This window comes from Daucus carota, chromosome 3 (genome assembly GCF_001625215.2).
Source record: "Daucus carota subsp. sativus chromosome 3, DH1 v3.0, whole genome shotgun sequence".
NCBI classification, from domain to species: domain Eukaryota; kingdom Viridiplantae; phylum Streptophyta; class Magnoliopsida; order Apiales; family Apiaceae; genus Daucus; species Daucus carota.
The window spans coordinates 12,245,579-12,269,532 of NC_030383.2; the positions used below are offsets into that span (position 1 = coordinate 12,245,579).

A 23,954-nucleotide genomic window follows, 5' to 3' on the forward strand; every position below is an offset into this window, starting at 1 on the left:
ATTAATAATTAATTTATAAGAAAAGCTCAAAAAATAAATTAATAAATTAATAATTAAATTCAAAATAAAACGCTGACACAATAATATAGTATCATATAACATATGATGATAATATTAATTGTAATTTGTCAACTGCAAAAAAGGGGAAATATAAGTAAGCAGTTTTTATCAATCCATACAAGAAAGAAATATATATTAAAAGTATTCTAGTTTAACATTGTAGAGATAAACTACCAAGATTTTGCGCTGAGATAATAATATAATTTAAAAAATTAAAGTTGTAAATTTTATAAATTTAGAACTTGGGACGGACGAAATTTTTTGAACTTATGTTTTGGGACTGTTTACATGTTATTCACCGTCCCTAGTTCAAATTTTACCTTTTTGTGGATTAATTTATTTTATTAACTTTCAGTCATTAAGCATAATTTACGGATCCAAATTCATTTTTTTCCATCTGTGACCGTTGATATATCTTTGGAGTTAATTTTATTTTATTTATCCGAGTAAAAATAAACCCACAAGCATACAAGTTGAAAAACTCTTGTGAGCCATTTTCAAAGACATGTAAAGGTTACAGTGGGGTCAAATTAAAAAGATAGTAATAATGTTGACAAGCTAGGGGCAAATTTGGGCCGGGACACCGCAATTTTGACGGCGTGTGTTGACGAGGAAAGCACATAGGAGCATTACCTAAAGTGCAACCTACAGGTCAGCCGGTACCCAGTCACCACTAATAATAAAAAGAAAAAAAAAGAGTAAAAGGACAATTGTGTGTATATGTATCTATGATTCCATTTGCGTATATATAGGATATCGCAGCCCAAAAGAAAATCCCACCCCTTCCTTGTCTCATTTCATCTCTGCAACTCTCTCCTCTCTCGAACCCAACACATTTCTTGGGCTCGGAGAGAGTCAGCAAGTGAATCACTAACCCCTCATATACATCTGTTCATACATACATACAATTCTAGAAGGTGGTGTTGGAGAGTTGTCAGGATGGGGCTCAGTCTTGAAGAGATTAAAAACGAGACTGTTGATCTGGTATTGCTTAATCTCTCTTTATTCCGTTAATTATCATGTTTATGAATATAATTAGTAGCTTTCTTTTATACAATTCTTGTTATATACTTTGCTTTCCACTTGCATGTGTCATGTATTCTGGCTCAACTACTCATGTACAGAGAACACAATCCCTTTCAGTTTCATATGTTCGGTGTTTGGTAATTAGACGGCGGATGGATTATAACGAATAATTAGGGAAGAAATTATTCAATCACCCGATTAATCGGGATGCGTTGAATTCAACGAATCTACACATTCATAGCCGTAATGTTTGTTTGTAGCGCTCCTATTTGTGTTCGTCACATGGGCTTTCTAACTGATTTCAATACTTCCGTGATTTCTCTCTACGCCATGTTCTATACAAAGTACAACTAATTCAACGTGAAATGTACGTTTGTATATATGACATAATTGCCCCTCATTCATAAAAGGATATTTTTTTATTTCTTTTTGGCCTCACTTGATTTTTATTCATTTTTCGGAATTTGAGATTCTAATAAGATTTTTTCGTCTGTATATGTGGTCCAAGAATTTCTCATTTTTCTAAAAGAATATGAATATTTTACGTTTACGTTTAGGATAAAAGAAATAAAAAGTATTTGTGGTATATTTCTAAAAGAGGTCTTGTGATACTGCACCTAACTAATTTACCTTGAAGAAAAAATAAGGAATAAATTTAATTTTAGTAATAGCAAAGTTTAAACGGACGAATCTTGCTTTTTATAGGTTATATACGAAATAATGGGATGTCTATTTTGGTCTTTTAGCACGTCTCGGTCAAAACATTCAATCGGTTCGGTACTCTTCCGTGGTACCCTGCACACTTTATTCTCCCACACCTTTTTGGTCACAGTCTGTCCAAAATACCCCTGAGAAACGTGATAATGCCAAGAGTGCCACAGACTTTGGGAAACGGTACAAAACAATAAAGAGGCCTAGGAGACTTTATGGCTTTTGGGTAGTGTGTTAAGGACATGTGAGTGGGCCCAGTAAAAGCCGAGTTGGCTGAAATCAATGGCCATTGCTTTTAGTTGTTGGAACTTATTCTGTTTTAAATCTTTTTGGAATAGTGTTGTTTTATTCTGAGGCCCACTTTTGATAGTGGAAAGTCAACTTGCATGACTTTTTAATTTTTATTAACATTATTTTCTTTATGAATAATAATTTTCTTTAGTAGAATGAGTATTATATTGAAACCAACCATGGAGACAAAAGCCAGTTGAAACTTGACAATAAGCAACCACAAAGTACTTATTTCAACAAAATACAAAAGAGTGCTCACCCGCTCCCCCCTTAACAGAATTTATGGATTCAAACAAGACAAAAGCACTTCTTTATCTAACAAGTTTAATCATGAAAACTTAAATATAGGGTCAACAAACTTAAAACACAATTGTTCAATGCTTTATTTGAAGCTTAGTGCAGAAATTAGGTAACTCAGGTGTTTTATTATGTGTTACAGTACTACAGAGTAGGATAAAGTTTGTTAAGTAGTTGAGCGTGAACGTTATTGACTGATTACAGAATCATAACCATAAGCAATTCTTTAAGAAATTCTAATCTTTGTTGCTATAATTTGCTTTAGATGAATCTGGTTTTGAACAAATGAAATTAGGATTTACGCAAATGTGACAGATTTTGACAAGTATGCAGCTGATTGTTTCGCTCTGTAGTACTCCCTCCGTTTCTTTATTCTTTTCTCGTTTGATATGTCGGGACTGTTCATAACATGAGACTAATTACTAATTTACGTCTAATCTATAAGACTAAATATAGTCATGAGTGATCTTGTTGGATTCATATTCACGAGTACTTTAATACAATGAAGTTTTTATATTTAATACTAATACAAAATTAATGATATTAAGGATCAAAAGTGTGTATTGGCAAACGTGCCAGAGAGAAACAGGAAAAGTAATAAGAGACGGAGGGAGTAATAACTTTGAATAATATGAAATGGTATGTGATATGACTAGGTGAATCAAAGGGTGTTATTAACAAAATATGTCTTCGCTTTAAAGCTAATTGTTTAAATGAATGATTAAAAATGAATGATTGATAGTAGAAATATACATTTTTATATAATTGTGAGCAACTTAATTGTACTTGTTTATAGGCTGATTAATGTTCAGAATTGCACTTTCTAATCCTGTAGTAGATTTTTGACTGATTGTCCTTGGTATTTTTTTTATTAACTTACTTGACAATCTGGGCTCACTAGTCAACTGTTTGTAATTCTGATTATAGGAGAAAATTCCGATAGAGGAAGTTTTTGAGCAGCTGAAATGTACCCGAGAAGGTCTCAGTGCGGACGAGGGAACCAACAGGCTGGAGATCTTTGGACCCAACAAATTAGAAGAGAAAAAGGTAATTTCGTGTTTCATATTTTGTAGGTTTTTTTTGTCAAGGTAGTTGCTCATAGTTGAATTACTTAGTATGTATTGTAAGGATAATGGTCAAGCTGTTTTGGAAAAATAGGAAAGCAAACTACTCAAGTTTCTCGGCTTTATGTGGAATCCACTCTCATGGGTTATGGAAGCTGCTGCCATAATGGCTATTGCGTTGGCAAACGGGAATGGGAAACCTCCTGATTGGCAAGATTTTGTTGGCATTATGTGCCTGCTTGTCATCAATTCAACAATCAGTTTCATCGAAGAAAACAATGCTGGTAATGCTGCTGCAGCACTTATGGCTGGTCTGGCTCCCAAAACAAAGGTATGTCTATATATATCAAGAAAACTTGAAGTGGTTCTTATTATTTATGGAAATTGTATTGTGGTTATCCTCATGTTTTATGCATCAATGCAGGTTCTTAGAGATGGTCGATGGAGTGAACAAGATGCTGCAATCTTGGTTCCTGGAGACATCATTAGTATCAAACTGGGAGACATTGTTCCTGCAGATGCACGTCTTCTTGAGGGTGATCCTTTAAAGATTGATCAATCTGCCCTCACTGGAGAATCACTTCCGGTGACTAGGAATCCTTATGATGAAGTTTTCTCCGGTTCAACTTGTAAACAAGGTGAGATCGAAGCCGTGGTCATTGCTACTGGGGTTCATACCTTCTTTGGAAAGGCTGCACATCTTGTGGACAGCACAAACCAAGTTGGCCACTTCCAGAAGGTCCTTACAGCCATCGGAAACTTTTGTATCTGTTCCATTGCTATTGGAATGTTGGTCGAGATTGTTGTCATGTATCCAATTCAGCACAGGAAGTATCGGGATGGGATTGACAATCTCTTGGTTCTATTGATCGGAGGTATTCCTATTGCCATGCCCACAGTTCTGTCAGTCACAATGGCTATTGGATCGCACAGGCTATCACAACAAGGAGCCATTACTAAGAGAATGACTGCTATAGAGGAGATGGCTGGCATGGACGTCCTTTGTAGTGATAAGACAGGGACACTGACCCTTAACAAACTTACTGTTGATAAGAACTTGATTGAGGTATTTGCAAAGGGCTTCGATAAGGAAAATGTCTTGCTTTGTGCTGCAAGAGCTTCGAGGGTTGAAAATCAAGATGCTATTGATGCTGCTATAGTTGGAACGCTTGCTGATCCTAAAGAGGTCCGACTCTTTTTCTATCTCTTGCTTACAATTTTTTACTTTAAATGAAAAAGGGGCTCAAGACATTAAACCTTTTCAGGCTCGAGCTGGAATTAGAGAAGTACACTTCCTTCCGTTCAATCCCGTGGACAAGAGGACTGCCTTGACTTACATTGATTCTGATGGAAATTGGCATCGTGCCAGCAAGGGTGCTCCTGAACAGGTATTTTACTACTAAATCCTTACTTTTCCTGCTTGTAGCATCAGAAAATTGTATTATAACTGTTTGCTTGAAGTGGTCATATTTTTCTCAACTCTTTTTTGGATCCTTTTCCTTTGTTGATGATTGCTTACTTGGGTCTTATTTTCTTAATTATTCTCAGATCCTGACTCTCTGCAACTGCAAGGAAGATCAAAAGAAGAAGGTTCATGCCATTATTGATAAATTTGCAGAACGTGGGCTAAGATCATTGGGTGTTGCAAGCCAGGTTTAAGATGTTCCATTTTTTACTCCCCTGCACATACTTATGTCTAGTTCTTATATTGTGTTTATATATTTAGGTTGACGACCTAATTTTTATAGTGCTGATGTTTTGATAAATCTGTAGGTAGTGCCTGAGAAATCAAAAGACAGTGCTGGTGGTCCATGGCAATTTGTTGGATTGCTATCCCTCTTTGATCCTCCAAGGCACGACAGTGCTGAGACTATCCGCAGGGCTCTCAATCTCGGTGTAAATGTCAAGATGATTACAGGTAAAGTAATTCTATGTCCTGCATTTCTATTCCGTATATGTGTTTTATATTCTCTTTATTTAATTTTTGTTTGCGATTTTTGTTTAGGTGATCAACTTGCTATTGCAAAGGAGACTGGCCGAAGACTTGGAATGGGAACAAATATGTATCCATCTTCTTCTTTGCTTGGTCAACACAAGGATGAATCAATAGCTGCACTTCCCATAGAAGAATTAATTGAAAAGGCAGATGGATTTGCTGGAGTTTTTCCTGGTAGGTTGCCTAGTTTTGTGATTAATTTATGTAAAACATTCCCCCTGCCCCAATTTTTTAATATTTTAGAGCTGTAAGATGGTTCTAATGCAAAATTACTGAAATTTTGTAGAGCACAAGTATGAAATCGTCAAGAAATTGCAAGAGAGGAAGCATATATGTGGTATGACAGGAGATGGTGTCAATGATGCCCCTGCTTTGAAAAAGGCAGACATTGGAATTGCAGTAGCCGATGCCACTGATGCCGCACGGAGTGCTTCTGACATTGTTCTGACCGAACCTGGGCTTAGTGTTATTATTAGCGCAGTGCTAACTAGTAGAGCTATTTTCCAAAGGATGAAAAATTACACAGTTAGTGCCTCTCCTTTCTTTTTCCAATTTTCACAAGTATTGACCAGCTATACAGTTGAACTTATTGTGATCTTTTGTCCTTGTGAATTGGCAGATCTACGCAGTATCCATCACAATCCGTATTGTGGTAAGTGGGTGACACTTTGACTAGCGTTATACATTGATTTAGTTGTTTCTGTGATTTGGTTATTTCTATAGTGATTTGATTTTGATATCTGCTACCTATTTTGCAGTTTGGTTTCATGTTTATTGCTTTGATTTGGAAGTTTGACTTTTCTCCATTCATGGTTTTGATCATTGCCATCCTAAATGACGGTAAGATAGCAGGCTCATACTCTTCAAAATTTCAACAAGCAATCTTCCTGATTTCGTTTTATACTGTTATACTAACAGTTTCTTTATGTTATGTTTATAAGGAACAATTATGACAATCTCAAAGGATCGAGTAAAACCATCTCCATTGCCTGATAGCTGGAAGTTGAAAGAGATATTTGCTACTGGAGTAGTGCTTGGAGGTTACTTGGCATTGTTAACTGTTATATTCTTCTGGTTGATAAAAGATACTGATTTTTTCCCGGTAGGAACTTTTTGCTATCCCCGCAAATACAATTGATTTTTATAAGATTGTTGCCATTTACTGTTACCATGTGGTTTAAATTATATATTATGGTCTTAATGGTTCAGGACAAATTTGGTGTGAGATCTATCAGACATAATCCTGAGGAAATGATGGCAGTACTGTACTTGCAAGTGAGTATTGTAAGCCAGGCTCTTATTTTCGTAACAAGGTCACGTAGCTGGTCCTTCGTTGAGCGCCCTGGATTCTTGTTGCTTGGGGCCTTCATGATTGCACAATTGGTACGGCTCGAGTGCCTTTAAATTTTTTTGTACAAATAGCTTTGTTGTTGTTCTAACAAGCAAATAAAATCTGAAAATTGGTCTTTTAGCTGGCAACTGTGATAGCTGTCTACGCAAACTGGGGTTTCGCCAGAATTCACGGATGTGGTTGGGGATGGGCTGGTGTCGTATGGCTTTACAGTATCGTATTCTATTTTCCTCTTGATATCATGAAATTCGCTACTCGTTATGCTTTAAGCGGCAAGGCCTGGCAAAACATGATTGACAACAGGGTAATCTCAATAAATGTCACACTTTAGCCTTTTTTTTGCCACCTTTCAAGTCAATTAAACTTGTCGTTTCTCATTTCTTATCTTAGACGGCTTTCTCCACCAAGAAAGACTACGGAAAAGAGGAGCGTGAAGCTCAGTGGGCTCTAGCTCAAAGGACGTTACATGGACTTCAACCACCAGAGGCCTCTACCATCTTCAATGACAAGAGCAGCTACAGAGAACTTTCTGAGATAGCAGAGCAAGCAAAGAGACGAGCAGAGGTCGCAAGGTATGTGATTTCACTGCTTCCTGTTACTTGTCATGTTCATTTCGTTCAAACATATTACTCAAGCACACTCTAGGATCAAACATTAATTTGTGTACTTGTAATGTGTTATCTAGGCTTCGAGAACTGCACACTCTCAAGGGACATGTTGAATCCGTGGTGAAGCTAAAAGGCCTCGACATTGATACAATTCAACAACATTACACAGTCTAAGACTGAGATGAAGAGATATATGATTTGGAAGATGCCATCACTGAAAACTTATCTAAGCCATAGGAAGATAAAAAAGAAGGCATTAATAGTAGTTTATGAACAAGTGTGCACTTAGAAACTGCAGTGGGAACACTTAGCCTTAGGGCTATAATTCCAGTGATACTTTGCTTTCTCTTTACATTTTCTTATGTTACTATCTTTTTGGAGAAGCTCTGGTTTTTCTCATGCTTTGGATCTTAAGTTTTAATTTAGAGATCTGCAGTACCCCCTTTGGCAACTCTGAGACAAATATATACTTCAAACTTGAAACTCCGCAATTAAAATGAGAAGAACGACATAGTAGCGATACTGACAATGCAAGAATGATTTTGTCAGTGCAAGCTTGTAGACAATGTTAAAGGCAAAAGACGAAAAATATGAGAAAATATGAACAAGTGAGAACACAATAACGAAAGCTCCTGAAATCAGGTGATATTGGAAACAACTATGCATTAGTAGAATAGGGGACATTAAAGTGAATAGATTTACATGATAGAGGGGAATGATATTGTTAGTTAGTGCCTAGACTTGGCATATGACTTGATCAACCACAAAACAACACACATGAATGCATTCAAGTTTAAGTGTTGTAGATATAAGACAAGAGGGAAGAGGCAAGGCCACGTTCAAAATAGAATAAAATCAAAATGGATCCACAAATGTTATAAAAATATAAATATCATGAGATGAATGCATGTGAAATCCCACATGTGTACAACTTTGAATGGGACAATGTACATTTCTACATACAAAATTATCCTCTCTTTACTTATCGCACTTATTATCCGCAGTAACTTTATCATTTATCCGGATCACATACTTATCGCACTTATTATCATCTGCAGTATCAAATTATTGAAGTTGAAATTAGTTAAATATGTCCTAAATCACTGAGAGGTATTTTTTATATTATATTTAGGGTTTGAATTAGGACAATGTTGGACTTGCTCTAAGTGCGACAAGTATGTTGCAACAGTCGTGCACCGATCCTGTAACTATTTCAGGTCAGCATTTAAGAAAGGAGCATGAAGCATCTAATCTAATAAGAAACATATGTGAATCATCAGCTATACCAAGAATCTTTCATCATCAGATCATGCACAGATCGACATCTTCATCAAGTCTTCTGCTCTCATATAATACACAGATTGTTTAGTCTATGAGACAAACATAGACATGGTACTATCCTTAACAGATGCTAAGAATCTTAAATCTCTAACATAATCACCGAACCTATTAATTATAATTTGTTCAACCGCTAAGCAGCCGTTCTATGGCCTAATCCTAAATTATTGAATCCGCGAACGTGTTATTATGCTTCTAAAAAATATAACACATTTGGTTGTATGTGTATTATACTAGACACAATGTTGCAACAGCTCCTCACCTCACACACACACACACAAACACTAATCTACGAATTCTGCAACCCAAGTAGTATATGTTATCCTTCACAGCCTGTCAATCATGAATTGTTTAATGTTAATACAGATTAAAGAAAACATTAAGTTGAGGAGTTTGCTGTTTATGCAAGAAAAGTAGGAAGCAGGGGATAGAAGAGAATTATTATTATTTATTAGCTAGCTGATGCCTGTAATAGGCTGGTTAGCTTAAAGATTAATGCTGCTCTGAAGATCTCCTAATTGTACTTAGCAAGGACAATTTTTAGAGAGATCTATCGTTCGCTGTACTTAAAATCTAGATTCAGCTCCTGTTCCTTCGAGTTGTTATAAGAATATAATTAGCAGTTGCATGAAGCTAAAGGTTTTCAATGAACACCGCTGCAGATTATTCTTGTCAGCCAACTCTGCATTCCAGGTACAGTGATTTCATGAACCTCTGATTTTGTTCGTCTCACATGATATAATGTGCGCGCACACACACATTTCCTGACAATGTCTTTTTGATGCCTGAGTGGCATGCTTTTAGTCTTAGTAAAGTTAAGTAGCCGAGATTTATATAAGCAGCGGATTTCTGAATTTAGTAGAATTCAGTTGTTATGCGGTTGGGTATGATCCAAAGAGTATGAGAACTGTGCCCAATTCTCTGAGCTGTGCACAACTAAACTAGATTTTTTTTTTCTTGTATAAATTGCATGGCAGAAATCTGAATCTGCCACTTAAGCACTGTTACAAGCTGCATTTGTACTTATGCTGTAATATCTGAAGTATCTATGACTGAATAACTAATCAAGTAAACTTCAAACATTTCAGGAATGGGAACAAAGCTCCAATTTGCGCGTGATCTGTTAGCTACCTTTCCTAATACAAGTGTTTCTGTTCTTCAGTTGGATAATTGGGAGTCTTTAAATAATATCTAGTGATAGAGAAACTTTACAGGCGCAGATCTTAGGGTTCGGTAGAATGCTTGAAAAAGTCCAGACAGAGTTCATTAAGAAAACAATGGTAGATCAAGAAAATATATTTCAGCACCAGGTATGTGCAATCTCTTATCGTCCTCTAAGTTTTTGCTCTTATTTTGTATCAAGTAGTCTAGGAAACCATATAATTAACCCTTACTGGCAGAATAACTCAACTACTACTTAATACAGTGACAATTCTCCCCTTAATGAATAAACTCTGTTACCACTTAATTGAGTGACCATTTCTCGTAAAACATCAAGGTGTTAGAATTAGGGCTTACTAGGATCATTATATCATGTTAAGTGACCATTTCTTCTAAAATCTCAAGGTGTTAGGCAGATGACTTACCAGGATCATATTATAAAGTAAGCTTATTAGCAAAACAGAAGGCTCAGAACCACAGAATCTTACAATCTCCAGAGCTCAATTCCTGAGGAGCCATGATGGGTGTTGGATTCCAACTCTCCTAAAATCTCAAGGGATTAGAATTTAGTTATATGACGCAATTTGAGATTGCCTGCTCTGAAGTTTACCATGCAAAAATTATCAACTCTTCCAAAACTTCAAGATATTCTATAGGTTTATGTGAATCATATTCTTTGATGGCCGGAGAGCTCCACTAGCTTATCCCTTCTATGCTATGAGGAACTCTGAGAGTCAGACTGTTAAATCTGTGAGGAGCCGTTGTGGTCTTGTGGAAGAACACCACTAGCTTCTCCCTACTACACTAGTTGATGAATCGCCAAGTCAAACCACTGAGCCAATCAACATCAATAGTTCAATCTAAATTGTGCAGTACCATGGGTACAAAAAAACCATTTTAAAGACTTCATTGGGAGTCATTATCTGACCCATTATGATCATCATGAAGATTCAATATATTCCTCTGTGTCTATCAATTGTGAGAATTGAAATTATCGCATGCTTCATTGTAAAGAGCATTCTTTTCAGCTAGAAAGTGTCCTGTGAACTTGCGCTTATATATAACAAAAAAAAACTTGTATTGCAGGTGAGAGAACTTCATAGATTGTATAGTGTTGAGAAAAGGCTGATAAAGGAGCTGAAAACTGAAATCAAGCAAATTTCTTTGGGGGGATCAAGAGCAGGCATCCACATTAAAGATCCAGAATCTTTATATTCACTAGCAGAAAGTGCCAGAGAAATAGACCAAAGCTTAGGAGAACACAGTGCAAGCTGCTCTACCGAGATCCTAAAAATGCCAAAGGGATTTGATCTACAAAGGAGAGCTGAGCAGGAAGATGAAATGTCAACTGGAGTTAGCGCCACTGACGAGGTACGGAAGAAACCTAGTACTGACGCACCCTGGAAGTCTGGAGGCGACGAAGTTGATGCAAAGTTTAGGGACATAGAGCTGACCCTCAGCATTGGAGGTAGCATTGGCAGAAAAAGATTAGAAAGCCACAAGAGCCTGAAATTAGATAAGCCAAGGGAAGTCCAATCCTCTTCTATTATTAAAGGAGAGGAGTTGAGTGACTCGAGCAATACTCCCAGGTCTAGTTCCAGCAAAAACAATGAAAAAGGCAAGCAGATTCCCTGGTTTTTTCAAGATTTGAGCCTGAGCAGAACATAGTCATTTTTACATGTTGCATGTCTGCATCATTCCACATATCTTCTTACATATGTACATTGATAGTGTTTATTAATTCCGCTACTTCATCACAATGTGTGTGTAAATTTTAAACCATATCAATCATACTCAACGTTATTTATTCTAGATCATTTTCAATTAAAACGGGCACAAGAGTAGGGAGCGTCCGATAGACATGTAATCGTACCTTCATTTCTTCTAATGATAAACACTAATACACTTATCTTGACGCCAAAATTTTTTGTTTAGGAGGATTTTTATGTTTTTCCGAAAATATCGAAGAATCCAAAAGAATGATTTAGAGGGGTGTATTCGATTGGGATTTTAATGTATTGTTTTTAGTGTATGGATTTTAATGGATTGTATGTGATTTTGATTTTGTGCGGATTCTTGATAAAATGTCGTAGAGTTTAGGGCTGTTCACGAACCGAGCCGAGCCGAGTTTTGACCGAACCGAGCCGAGCTTTAATTTTTTTTCTGACGAGTCGAGCCGAGCCGAGCTTTTTTATCGAACAAAAATTGTGTTCAAGCTCGGCTCGTTAACTAACGAGCCGAACACGAGCTTGTTCGCGAACAAATACAAGCCGAGCCGAGCCGAGCCGAGCCGAGCCAGAAAAAAAATAAAGACAAACCGCTAGTTGACTCTTAAAATAGCTAACCAAATAATTTTAATTTTTTTGAAACTTTGTTTATATCACTAAAATGTATATATGTTAACATCCATACGGTTGGATCAGTAAGAAATATTTTTTTAAAAATTGAAACACTAATTTAGGATTAAACACTAGTTAGCGGTACTAGTTAACCTTCTACTTGACTGTTAAAATAGCAAACCATATAAAATTATTATTTTCCGAAATTTTGGTTACATCACTAAAATATATATATATATATATATATATATATATATATATATATATATTATATGTTGAATTCTGAGTTCAATAACATATATAAATTATAAAAAAAACCCCAAAAATATTACATTTTTTCGAGTTTTAACGAGCCGAGCTCGAGCCGAGCGAGCTCGAGTCGAGCTCGAGACGAGCTCGAGCCGAACATACTAAAAGCTCGGCTCGAGCTCGTTTACTTAACGAACAATTTTTTGTGTTCGAGCTCGAGCTCGTTAACTTAACGAGCCGAGCCGAACGAGCTCTTAATGAGCCGAGCTCGAGCTTGTTCGCGAACAGCTCGGTTCGTTAAACAGCCCTAGTAGAGTTGATAGGATTTAAGCACAATGCTTCAAAATCCCATGAAATTTGGTGGGATTTCAAAAAACTTAAAATACACTGAAGAATGCCATAAAATCCATCATTTTATGAAATCCAAAAAAATCCATCAGCATTTGAATACCATCAGATTTTAATGGATTTTAAACAATCCCAATTGATTACCATCAGATTTTAAAGCATTATTTAAAATCCCAATTGAATACCACCAGATTTTGTAGCATAATTTGAAATCCCAATCGAATACCTCGAGATTTTAATGGATTTCAAACAATCCCAATCGAATACCCTCGGATTTCATAAATGAAAAAAAATGCTTCAAAATCCCAATCCAATACACCCCTCACACTCTTAGAATAAATGAATGGGTAGACAAAAATTTATCTTTGACGCCAAAACTTTCTGTTTATGATGATGTTTACAACACGTGTGTTTTTTCCGAAAAAACTGAAGAATTCAAGGAATGATTCAGAATAAATAAGTCTTCCGACTCGCAAAGACTTTGTCAATAAGAATTAAAAAGAAAAGAAAAAAATAGTAAAGTAATATTGATTTTAGAATTTATTGCTTCAATTTGAAGTTTGTCCTCAGCCGATTCACCGTTATTAACCATTTCTAAAGAAAAAAAAATAGTGGTAGAGTAATATTGATTTTTCAAAATAAGATTATTGTTTATATATTTATTTTTTAAAAATTCATGCATAAAAATGGGTCCTGGTCCCAGCCAGTGTTACATAAAACGGGGTTCGATACGAAACGGGGTACGGAAACGGATACGCGAAACTTCATTTTTAGTGAACCCGGTACGACGGAACGTACGGGTACGGCGGAACGTATGGGTACGATGGATTTTTTTTTTTAAATTTATTTATATATAAGGTTATAATTTTAAATTATTATAAATTTATCTATATTATTTTGTTTATACTTTAAAAAAATTATTTATTTATAAAACAATAATAAGAGTCTGGGAGTTCATTAGGCTGGTGATTTAAGTCCTTTAAACATTAAAGATGAGTTAGCTTGAATATATTGTTAATGGGCCTGACCCAAATATTAAAATACTCTTTAACCCTACCGTTTGATCAAATGCCGCAGTTCTTTACATATGTAGATACACAGAACATATACACACAGTTACCACCGGCTTTCTTCTTCTTCTTCGTTTCTCATTCTTCTGTAAACATCACCACTGACAAAGACACACAGTACGATCACAGACACAATCAACTCTTTCTCATCAAGAATCATGCGTGTTCATATGGGTACGTCACTACCAGCGTTTCCGGTCGCGACTTCTGGCGTTTCCGGTCGCGTTTGTTCCGGATTCGGGGACGAACGAACTGGCACAGTACGATCACAGACACAATCAACTCTTTCTCATCAAGAATCATGCGTGTTCATATGGGTACGTCACTACCAGCGTTTTCGGTCGCGACTTCTGGCGTTTCCGGTCGCGTTTGTTCCGGATTCGGGGACGAATGAACTGGGTCGCCGATCGTGGTCACGTTCCGCGTATCTATGGTCCCAGCAATTATTTATGCATAAAGATGGGTCCTCGTCCCCAGAAATTGATTGCCGAACACCTTTTAACTGGCCTACTATTTTTAGACAATTCCAACTGTCAGGATTATAACATTTTTTTAACACGTTCAGCGCATTTTAACTGTCGGAGCACTAAACGTGTTAAAAAAAATAAAAAAATTCTACTCCAACTGCCCAAAAAGCCCAAAAATAGTAGGCCACCTAAGACGTCCCAACAATCAATTGCTAAGGACCAGGACAGGACCCCATAAAGATACAGCTTCAAGTCTTCAACCAGAAAATAGCACCATTGTAAAGGAGTAAAAACAAAATTACATCACAGGAAGTTAAGCTGTCCCATCTTATTATCTTTTCTACTGTTTTAATCATCAAACACAGAGATGAACAAGGGTGTTCCATACAGACTTGGCTTTAAAATCACAATTGCCAACCAGAACATATCATTTCTACTAGTTGAACCATCTATCTTTTTCTCAGGTATGATTTATGCCACAAACAGATGTTAAAAAAAGAAACATTGTTCGACAAATTTATACCCAAAAAAGTTCACCTTCTACCCCAAGCTTATGGAGCTTCAACAAGAAAACAGCACCACCAAAGAAATAAAGTAATATAAGAAGTCCTTGCCAGAGGCTGATGTCAGGTTCTAACCACGTTGCAACAGGAGACCTGCGCAAGAAGAGGCCACCCGCAACATTTTAGAGAATGAAACAACTTAAACACAGATACTGAAGTATTGCAGCTAAGTCTGCGAGATTGATTAAAAATAATAAAAAAAACAGAAGAGAAGATAAAACGAGCCCATAATCTACAAACCTGGTGCAGAAATGACGTTTATAATGTAGCTAAGGTAAAAAAAGATTATTCTTTATGACTCTCCACTTGTCCAATTATGTGAAGTGAAAATGCTTTTTAGAATATATACCAAAAGTCTACCAATTAATTATATCCTTATTTAATTAGAGTAAGAGAGTTAATGTGGCATTGTAAGGTATGACGTGGTCAGTCACGTGGATCAAGTAAATTTTTATCTTGAAAAACTAATAATTAATAAAATCAAAATATAAAAGATTAATGTATATTCATAAACAAATAAAAATAACTATAATTAGGACGCCAAAAAGTAATAGCCATCAAAACATTTCTCCTTGAAACAATTTTGTCTCAGTTTTAATCTTTTATCTTTATGAGGGAATCTATAAGTATATGTGTTTATAAAAAAGGAGAAAAAAAAATTGTTAGTACAGTTAATAAGCCATGAAAACTGTAGTAGCAGCATGCATGTGTGCAAGAAAACATTAAGATCAGGTACACACGGTGCAAGTGATAACCTGCAAATATATATACTAATAAAACTGGATTTGCTAATACATTATTCAGCGAGAAAAGCTACATTTAAAAATGTAAACCTTAAAACTGAAGCACAACAAAGGATGGTGTGGCAGTGGCAAAAGGATACACCGAGATGAAAAAGAAAAAAAACAGGGCAAAATCTATCTTTAAATACACCACATATTCATTAATTTTAAGATTCTCGTCAAAACTTTTATTGACTTGATAATTAATCGAAGCCTGCAATAGTTTAATACAAGGATTAGTTATGAAAAGGTGTACCTGTACATGAGATGGAGCAGAATGATGGATTTTTAGCTGCCCAGGACTCTCCGGGGATCAAGCTGCCCACTGCAGTAACTTGAAGGAACAGCAGAGAGTTCCTGCCTTCCTCTCCACTCCTCACCAGGCTTCAGTGTGATGGGTTTTTCTACAGCAGCAGCCTCAACACAAAGCATGTGCTTATATTCTTCATCTCCAAGATCAACAATAGCCTTTGCCCTCTTGTCCCAAGGATTCCACACAACTGAGATGTAGGAGAGAAAAGATTGTAAAAACTAAGCGTATTTGAAGTGAAGATGCACTACTATATACTATTGAAATTTTAGTAACTTATATGTTCAATAAGTTAGATTCAGAATCAAGTTAGGAGATGCATTGTAATTTGTAAGACATCCAAAATAAATTAGAATCCACACTCACTGTTATATAATTCTTTTTTGACAACTGCAACATATCAGATACAATAATAATAGACCTAGTCATTTTTGTTCACTTTTGTATGTACTTTGTATAGTTAAACCTGTACACAACACAAAATGAGTTTGCTAACCTGAATTCCAAACACGAAACAACGCAAAAGTACACAAACTTTTTGTGTACACGACACAAAGGTGCTTTTAGTGTACACGAAACTAGAGTACCCAAAAGAAAAAAAATAACATATTTACAGAAATATTACAGAAATTAATAATTAATTAACATATGTTAACTGATATCTTGTTATTTTATTCATAAAACTCTACTATTTATATTAAATTGTGTATATATTTGTGTTATAAAATTAATGCATAAATATATAAATATTATAAATTATTTTTAATTTAATTATGTCTTATAACTTCTTGTAGTGTAAACTGTAAACCCAAACACGACCTTAAATATGACCGTGTACTTTCTTTTCTGTTACTGAAATGTAAACACGGACTTTAAACTTTTGTGACGTGTACAAATTTGCGGGGTCTCAGTAATATATGTATTGGAGTTCACAAAATTAGTTTCTTACCAAAAAAATTAGTAACTTCACAAATTAGGAGCTGATAAAGAAGATTTAAAGTTCTCAGTTTTGTTGGTCTTTTAGGTCATACCCTGTCTGTCACAAGTAAAAGAATAAAATTGTACATACAGAAACAGAAGACGTAGTAGCTCCACTACCCTGCATTTAGTTACAAATTAGATAAGTAAGCATTAGAAAACAGAGGGATATGGCTCTCACCAGCATCTGGAAGTCCGTCTTTGCGAATCACAAATGTCCGTTTCTTTTCATGATCCAAAATTGCTATCTTTGTTGGCGTGCTGAGATATATTTTGTCCACCTAATATAGTATTCATGTTAGTAGTATGTATATGTGCAAATAAATATCACAGAAGAGGGGAAGAAGTCATTAAGTAAAATAGGAATAAAATAAAATCCTACTTCTGATTCAAATGTTAACGCATCCCCTTGTTCTGTAAATCTCTCTTTATTCTGCAGATTGTCAAGATAGTCCAGAGTCTCTAGTCCTTCAACTCGAACTTCACTGAATACAAGCAGATAACTAGGTAATATGATATGCTGCAGGCAATAACCTCTACCCAAAAAACGAAGATGGCCATATTACATCTCACCAAGAAAAGAATATCAATTCTGACCAATTACCAAGTTTGGAAACAAGATTTACTGTGTTTCAGGACATGCACGGCCATAGAAATTAATAAGCACACATATAAACAGGTGTCTTTGAAAGGAGACTTTAGTGAAGTATTAATGAGCAAAAGAAGTTTTAAAAAAATTTGATAAATTTCAAGGCACAAAAAAGTGAATAATTCTTTATATACCTGATATCTGATACAGAGAAATAGGTATGATACGCAAATGTAAATGTAAATGGCTTTCCATCAGTGTTCGTATTTCTGATACGAGATGTCAACATCAGATCTCCTCCGGGTCCAAGGGTAATTCTCAGGCGAAATTCAAAACTACAGGAAAAAAGAGAAAGTATAAACAAACTCCTAAATAATTCTTTATTGATTTTATTACAGAAATTCAATTAATGGATTGTTCATATGTCATGTTAATAGTTTATTTTATAGTTTACCTATGAGGCCAGATTTTTAGATCATCGTCAGACGGCTTAAGGATCAGGTCAACAAAAGCTTTACTTGAGGAGCTTGTTGGAAAAGGAGGGGGGTCAGAATCAATGCTCCAAACCCTGTTTCTAGCAAAACCATGCTGGTCAAGAGAACCGTGGCTCGAGAACTGCAAACGGGAAGGACCAAATTTACTCGGGAAAAACACAATTAATGCAAATTAAACAAGTTCAATTGAGAGGCACATACCTGAGGGAAGCAAATAGGAATACCTCCCCGTATTGCCTTTGGAGGCTTGAAAATCGCCTGCACAAGTGCAGATAGCTTAAGTATAAGATATACTCCCTCCGTCCCATTTAATTCTATACGTTCACTATTTGGCACGCACTTTAATGCTTCTATAAAATATGGTTCCATAACTTATTTTTAAGATTTTATTTTTTGAATAAAAAGTTAATAGTTAAATTTAATTTCAGAAAAAGAATATCTTAAAAATAAATTATAGGACTATATTTTAGAGAAGCATTAAAGTGCGTGCCGCTCCCCCTGCGTATACAGTGATATTTAACGTATAAACTGGGGGACCGATTGATATTTAACGTATAAAGTCAGTATAGTAAAGGAAAGCAGTGGATGCAGTTGATTTTATATTATAAAACTATACTACTTTTGGTAAGTTTTGAAATTAAAGAAATGGAAGGGACATCCCAAAAAGGAAAGAGTAAAGAAATGGTTGGGACGGAGGGAGTAGTTTATTTAAGGGAAAATTAAATTATTGGTCCTTGAACTATAGACTTTTTATTGTCTAGGTCCCTAAATTAAAGATTCCGTAATTTAGATCACTTAACTTTTCCGTTTTTTAATCTAAGTCCTTCCGTCAAAAAGATTCTAACGGTGTTAACTATGGTTTTTGATGTTAATATGGCTCAAAGCAATTTTGAAGGTATTAGTGATATCCAAACTTAAAGTTCAAGTAGTCAAATTGAAACTTGAATCACTGGAGACACTCATATGACACCAATTTTCACAAATTAGATTTAATTTAAAAAACCCCTAAATTGGACCATAAATTTAGGGTTTTTTTTATCAAAGTTAGGGACCTAATTCTACAAATTTTTGAATTGGACCTAGTTTGTGAAAATTGATGTCATGTGAGTCTCACTAGCGACTAAGCTTCAATTTGACTACTTGAACTTTCAGTTTGGATATCACTAACACCTTCAAAATTGCTTTGATTTGTATGAAACTCAAGAACCCTAGTTAACACCGTTAGAAACAGAAGGACTTGGATCAGAAAACGGAAAAGTTAAGTATGCTTTTCTATATGCAAGGGAGTTCTGGAAGTAAGACAAAACAAAATCTCAATTAAAAAAAAAAAAAAGCAAGATACCTTATTACTGACAAAAAGCAACTCCTCGCCATAATCATTTTTCCAAGAAGTCACATGGGCCCCATACAGATATACCTGTACACAACAACATGATATAACATTCAATAATAAACAAATAAAAAAAATATCATGCAATTATCAATAAAAAATCAACCACTGTAAATGCACTGAAAGTATCGACTCTGATGCTATAGATTGGTGAAGATCTCTTTGGTCGAGAAGCTTCTAATAATCAATTGCCCATATCTATAAACTTGAAGCTGACTTTACATAAAATTTACAATAATTCTTGGCCGGAACTCAAAAGTCAAACATGTGGAGGCAACAAAGAAACACTAAACAAAAAAACCAAAAAGTATGATTCTTGGCATTATAAATATTAATGTAATATATAAATCTACAGGTCTAAGTACATGTTGAAAAAGGATGTTGTAATTATTGAAATCAACTAAAGATGCTATGTCGTAGTTTGTCAGGATCTGCTAAAATGGTGTAACATAATAAGAATAACATAATACGAATTCAATTAGGCAATTGTAAGTAAGCATAAACATCAGCTAACTGATCAAAGAAAATTCACCAAACATGAGCTCTATCAATGACGGGAATCTAAATGTCATTATGATGAATGTAAAATGACTTTTAAACAGGTATACTCAATTCAATAGTTGAGAATGACCATCAAAGTTCCTTCTTTCTCTCTAACTGTTTCACTCTTTAGTTTCATTCGGAATCTGCCCGGACCTCTCTATATCTGATTCTTTCATTTTTTTTTCCTATTTTCCTCTAATTCCCGAGTTCTAACTCACAAAACTACTCTCTAACCCAGCTTTATAGGCAAGTCCATCTTTGTATTAGCATATTGTTTAGAAGCTTTTTGCCTTATGATGCTAGTGTGATATATCCAAAAGATATTTCCTATAATTTCTGACATAATTTCTTATGCCCAACTGAAGCACTCATATTTCCCGAACATTTTGTCTACGATGAAATACAGTAGACTACCGACAGGTTCCAAATTTGACCGTGTAGTCATCGTGAAATAATTACACAGCCTTCATACCACCAACACCACTAGCAACCTAGTCAAAATAATCTCTCTGAAACTTGCCATCAATATTTTTTTCAATTACCAATTCAATAAAATGTTAATATCACTACCACAAAAGCAATCAATTGGATCATCTTAGACTGTCAAACCCCACTTGTCAGCATTGATATAATTAACAAGTATCATAAGTAAATTTGCATAAAAACACATTTAAATTGCTTGTTCCACTAAGGAGCTCGGTTTAAGGTTACAACTAACTTATAATGTTATTTATAGTATATTATGTACATAGGAGTTCTAAGTCAGTTTCATAATGAATCAACCCTTATCATCTGTCTATTCTCTGTTAACAAGTTGTGACTTCTAAATCACATATATAAACATGGTCATAAATAAGCCAGTTCATATTTCAACATTTAGTATCATAAAGATGAACATACTATCAAACTATAATGGCTTTCAAGAATTAGATTAAGCTTCCCTAAGCGGCTAAGCCACATGCTTAGGTCAGGTTAAACAACCGTAAACAGCCCCATTTTATCATATCCTAGTGTTCATTTTGGATAACTTTAAAATTAGCGTGATAATCTAAAAAACATGTATTGTGTATCAGAACCAAATTTCAAACATTTCTTTTATAAATTTTTTGAATCTTAATTTCGAAAATATAATTTGGAAAATTTGGCAATCAGGAAACAATTTCAACACCTAATAAAAACAAACTATTTATTAGGACTAACTAATTTAAATTACATATATTTCTACCAGATTTTAGGATTAACAAAAGTAAAATTAAAAAATTGATAATCTATACAACCTTTGTTTCAATTATATAAAAAGAATTGTACTTAAACATGTACCTTAAAACAGGAACGCCCAAACACGTGGCCCACTAATACAGAAAACACATTCAACGACTCTCATTTGTAAAACCTTGACTTTTACTGATACATATTTTGCAATTTACTAAAACAACTAAAATCAGGTCTTACTAAAAATGTTAGACATGGTACTTGAGTCTTTAATGCATTTGAAACATGGACCTAAAGGTACCACAGCCTTACAACTTTCACTACTGACATATATAAAGCATTAAGGCAACAACGCAGCCTTCCAAGTCTAGCTCCATTTGCTATAATTTTTTCCCGAAAAAGTTCGCAAGATGTATTCAATTCATAAGCAGAATGTATCCATTATGATAAAAATTAGGAAATAGACATCACGTTATAGCTCAACTGTCATTGTTTTAATATTCATTATGATGAACAAAACAAATAGGATTGCAAGCTTACTCTAGAACACAGGTCCAAGGTAAGGAAAATTTTGATGTGAAATTGACTGGCTGACTAACCAAATCATAAAAGCAGAGATTGAGAGCCTGTTTTGGGTAAGTTAAAAAAGTTTAGTTATACTGGCAGTGTGTTCCTGAGTTCAGGAAAGAAAAGAATAGAATGGAATATCGGTTATTTAATTTTCTCTCCAAATCTTTCAAGAAGTGGGAATTTACGCTGTGCTCCCAGGTTTTTAACAAGAGAAAAGAAAGTGAAAGAGAGAAGTGATATAAAATTTAATCAGGATCTTTCAAGTGCTCCCGAGTTTTTAGTTTGGAAGGAGAGAAAATTTTGAAAAAAGTAATATTTATGTAAATATTGAAAATGATATCTGATAGGATCCTTTACAATCAATTTTTGAAAATTTTCTCTCTGCTTACTCAAGAATACGACTACAAAAGAAAATTTTGAAAGTTTCCTTTCCCTTCTTTCCATTTAAAAACTTGGGAGCACAATGTTATTATATTGGACAAATATGCAACGATCTTCTTTCCAAATCTTTTCTTCTTAAAGTAACACTCATGAACAAATTACAGAAGTTAAATACATTTTCTTTTCTATCGTATGAAAAACTCTGGAACACACAATTTTAAAGTATCACTTGTTTGCTTCAAGTTAAAAGTGATATTTTTACTTTAAAATGTATGTATCCTTTTAGCTAATTTACTTTAAGTAAATTAATTTTGACTAAAAAATATAGTTTATATTATTTAAACTTAGAATAAAGGTAAGTACAAATACATACAACAAATTAAAGTATGACTCAGATGTGTGTTTCTATTTATATTAAAGTTTATTGTGAAAAAAAAATAAGCAGAAAATAAGTACCTCAAACGAAGTTACTGAGATTGTATGAACTAAAAAATAACTATAGGATCCAAAAAATGAAGTGTATGCAAACACGTCACACAACACTTTAGAGCAGACAGGCTATGACAACAACATAAGCTAAGCTATGTTTTACCAAATAATGGTTGCCAATGAGATTAGGCACAAAGTTCCGTCAGGAGTTTAAGCATCAAGTTTCGCCCGATTCTATTTATTTTCATTATAACATTCTCATACTTCTACTATATAGTAAGAAGTCGATTCTATTCATTTTCATAATCACATTCTCATACTACTACTATATATGCAATTGAGAAGAAATAAAAATGGCAATTGATAACAATAACAATAATAAACAGAATCAGATAATGCAGATTATCAACAACATAAAGTTCATACCAGAAATACAACATATAAAATTAACTACTTTAAAGTTAAAATCAAACTTGAAATCACATTCTTTAAAACCTCTTGACAATTAAATCCCTAGTACAAGATCGCAAATTAAAACCGAATCTCCACAACAAATCTCCTAATATCGAATCACCGCGATCAACAGATTTAAACAGTAAACATTCAACACTCACTAGATCAACTACCAATCATCATTTCAAACCACAAAAACAATCAAATCAGGCGAAAACACAATCAATCAAATCAAACATCAATACAACAGAAATAGAAGATGACCTCAGCGGAACTGCCGCGAATTTCACGGAGGACGACTTTATCGAGGCCATTGGTGCCTTTACAGTGCTCAACATGAACCTTTTCCATTGAAATTTACTCTCATAACCTGTTTTTTACAACTCAGAAGAGAGTGATTTTAGAGGATTATATATAGATACAAAATGGGTGTATGTATAGGTGTGTATAACTGAATGCTAATGCTACCACTACCTCCTCTTACCTCTATTTATAAGCACCATTTGCTTAATTTTTAATATTCGTTGAATATTATATAATTTATGCTTTTGTCCCTTTATTTATCTTTTTGTCAATGCTATTCAATTTTGGGATGTAGACTTGTGATGGCTCGAAAAGAGTTTAAATATCATGTTTTGAATAACTTTGTGGTCTTATTTATAGTTTTGACTACCTTTTCTTTTGATTTAAGAAAAATAACTAGCTACAAAATTAAAAATTAATAACTGGCTACAAAATTAAATATTATTTAAGTATTTTGAATAGTGTTTGATATGGTAATTGTTATCCTATAAATGTCGTTATAAAAATGAATTCGCACAAAATGGTAATTTTTAATATGTGAAATTGATGTATTTTTAAGTTAAATATTTCGAAGTGGATAT

General features: G+C 34.5%; 3 protein-coding genes across 3 annotated transcripts; 2 read left to right on the plus strand and 1 right to left on the minus strand.

Moving 5' to 3' along the window:
* Window positions 1–817: 817 nt before the first annotated feature.
* On the plus strand, window positions 818–7,803 carry LOC108214338 (plasma membrane ATPase 4). Its single transcript, XM_017386285.2, has 16 exons — window positions 818–1,044; window positions 3,313–3,432; window positions 3,544–3,780; window positions 3,874–4,635; window positions 4,715–4,837; window positions 4,998–5,102; window positions 5,223–5,367; window positions 5,455–5,619; window positions 5,732–5,970; window positions 6,065–6,097; window positions 6,204–6,285; window positions 6,387–6,547; window positions 6,655–6,828; window positions 6,918–7,100; window positions 7,187–7,368; window positions 7,482–7,803. Exons 1-16 carry the CDS (start codon window positions 1,000–1,002, stop codon window positions 7,576–7,578), a joined length of 2,853 nt encoding a protein of 950 aa, XP_017241774.1. The 5' UTR covers window positions 818–999; the 3' UTR covers window positions 7,579–7,803.
* Window positions 7,804–8,562: 759 nt separating this feature from the next.
* LOC108213837 (uncharacterized) lies at window positions 8,563–11,715 on the plus strand. Its single transcript, XM_017385624.2, has 3 exons — window positions 8,563–9,435; window positions 9,831–10,052; window positions 10,990–11,715. Exons 2-3 carry the CDS (start codon window positions 9,981–9,983, stop codon window positions 11,569–11,571), a joined length of 654 nt encoding a protein of 217 aa, XP_017241113.1. The 5' UTR covers window positions 8,563–9,435; window positions 9,831–9,980; the 3' UTR covers window positions 11,572–11,715.
* Window positions 11,716–14,679: 2,964 nt separating this feature from the next.
* On the minus strand, window positions 14,680–23,579 carry LOC108215076 (putative glucose-6-phosphate 1-epimerase). Its single transcript, XM_017387410.2, has 9 exons — window positions 23,335–23,579; window positions 19,435–19,509; window positions 18,294–18,350; window positions 18,053–18,213; window positions 17,793–17,933; window positions 17,392–17,494; window positions 17,191–17,290; window positions 15,978–16,221; window positions 14,680–15,032 (listed from the first exon to the last, which is right to left on the minus strand). The coding sequence occupies exons 1-8, from the start codon at window positions 23,419–23,421 to the stop codon at window positions 16,010–16,012; spliced, it is 936 nt and encodes a 311-aa protein (XP_017242899.1). The 5' UTR covers window positions 23,422–23,579; the 3' UTR covers window positions 14,680–15,032; window positions 15,978–16,009.
* Between the last annotated feature and the right edge of the window lie 375 nt (window positions 23,580–23,954).

Coding starts and splice junctions, on each gene's coding strand:
- LOC108214338 (XM_017386285.2), top strand. CDS start 1,000: ATGGGGCTCAGTCTTGAAGAGATTAAAAACGAGACTGTTGATCTG. Junction 3,781..3,873: donor GTCTGGCTCCCAAAACAAAG/GTATGTCTATAT, acceptor GCATCAATGCAG/GTTCTTAGAGATGGTCGATG. Junction 4,838..4,997: donor GCAAGGGTGCTCCTGAACAG/GTATTTTACTAC, acceptor AATTATTCTCAG/ATCCTGACTCTCTGCAACTG.
- LOC108213837 (XM_017385624.2), top strand. CDS start 9,981: ATGCTTGAAAAAGTCCAGACAGAGTTCATTAAGAAAACAATGGTAGAT. Junction 10,053..10,989: donor AAAATATATTTCAGCACCAG/GTATGTGCAATC, acceptor CTTGTATTGCAG/GTGAGAGAACTTCATAGATT.
- LOC108215076 (XM_017387410.2), bottom strand. CDS start 23,421: ATGGAAAAGGTTCATGTTGAGCACTGTAAAGGCACCAATGGCCTCGAT. Junction 17,934..18,052: donor CTAAAAATCTGGCCTCATAG/GTAAACTATAAA, acceptor TTTTTCCTGTAG/TTTTGAATTTCGCCTGAGAA. Junction 17,495..17,792: donor TTCTCTGTATCAGATATCAG/GTATATAAAGAA, acceptor GCTTGTATTCAG/TGAAGTTCGAGTTGAAGGAC.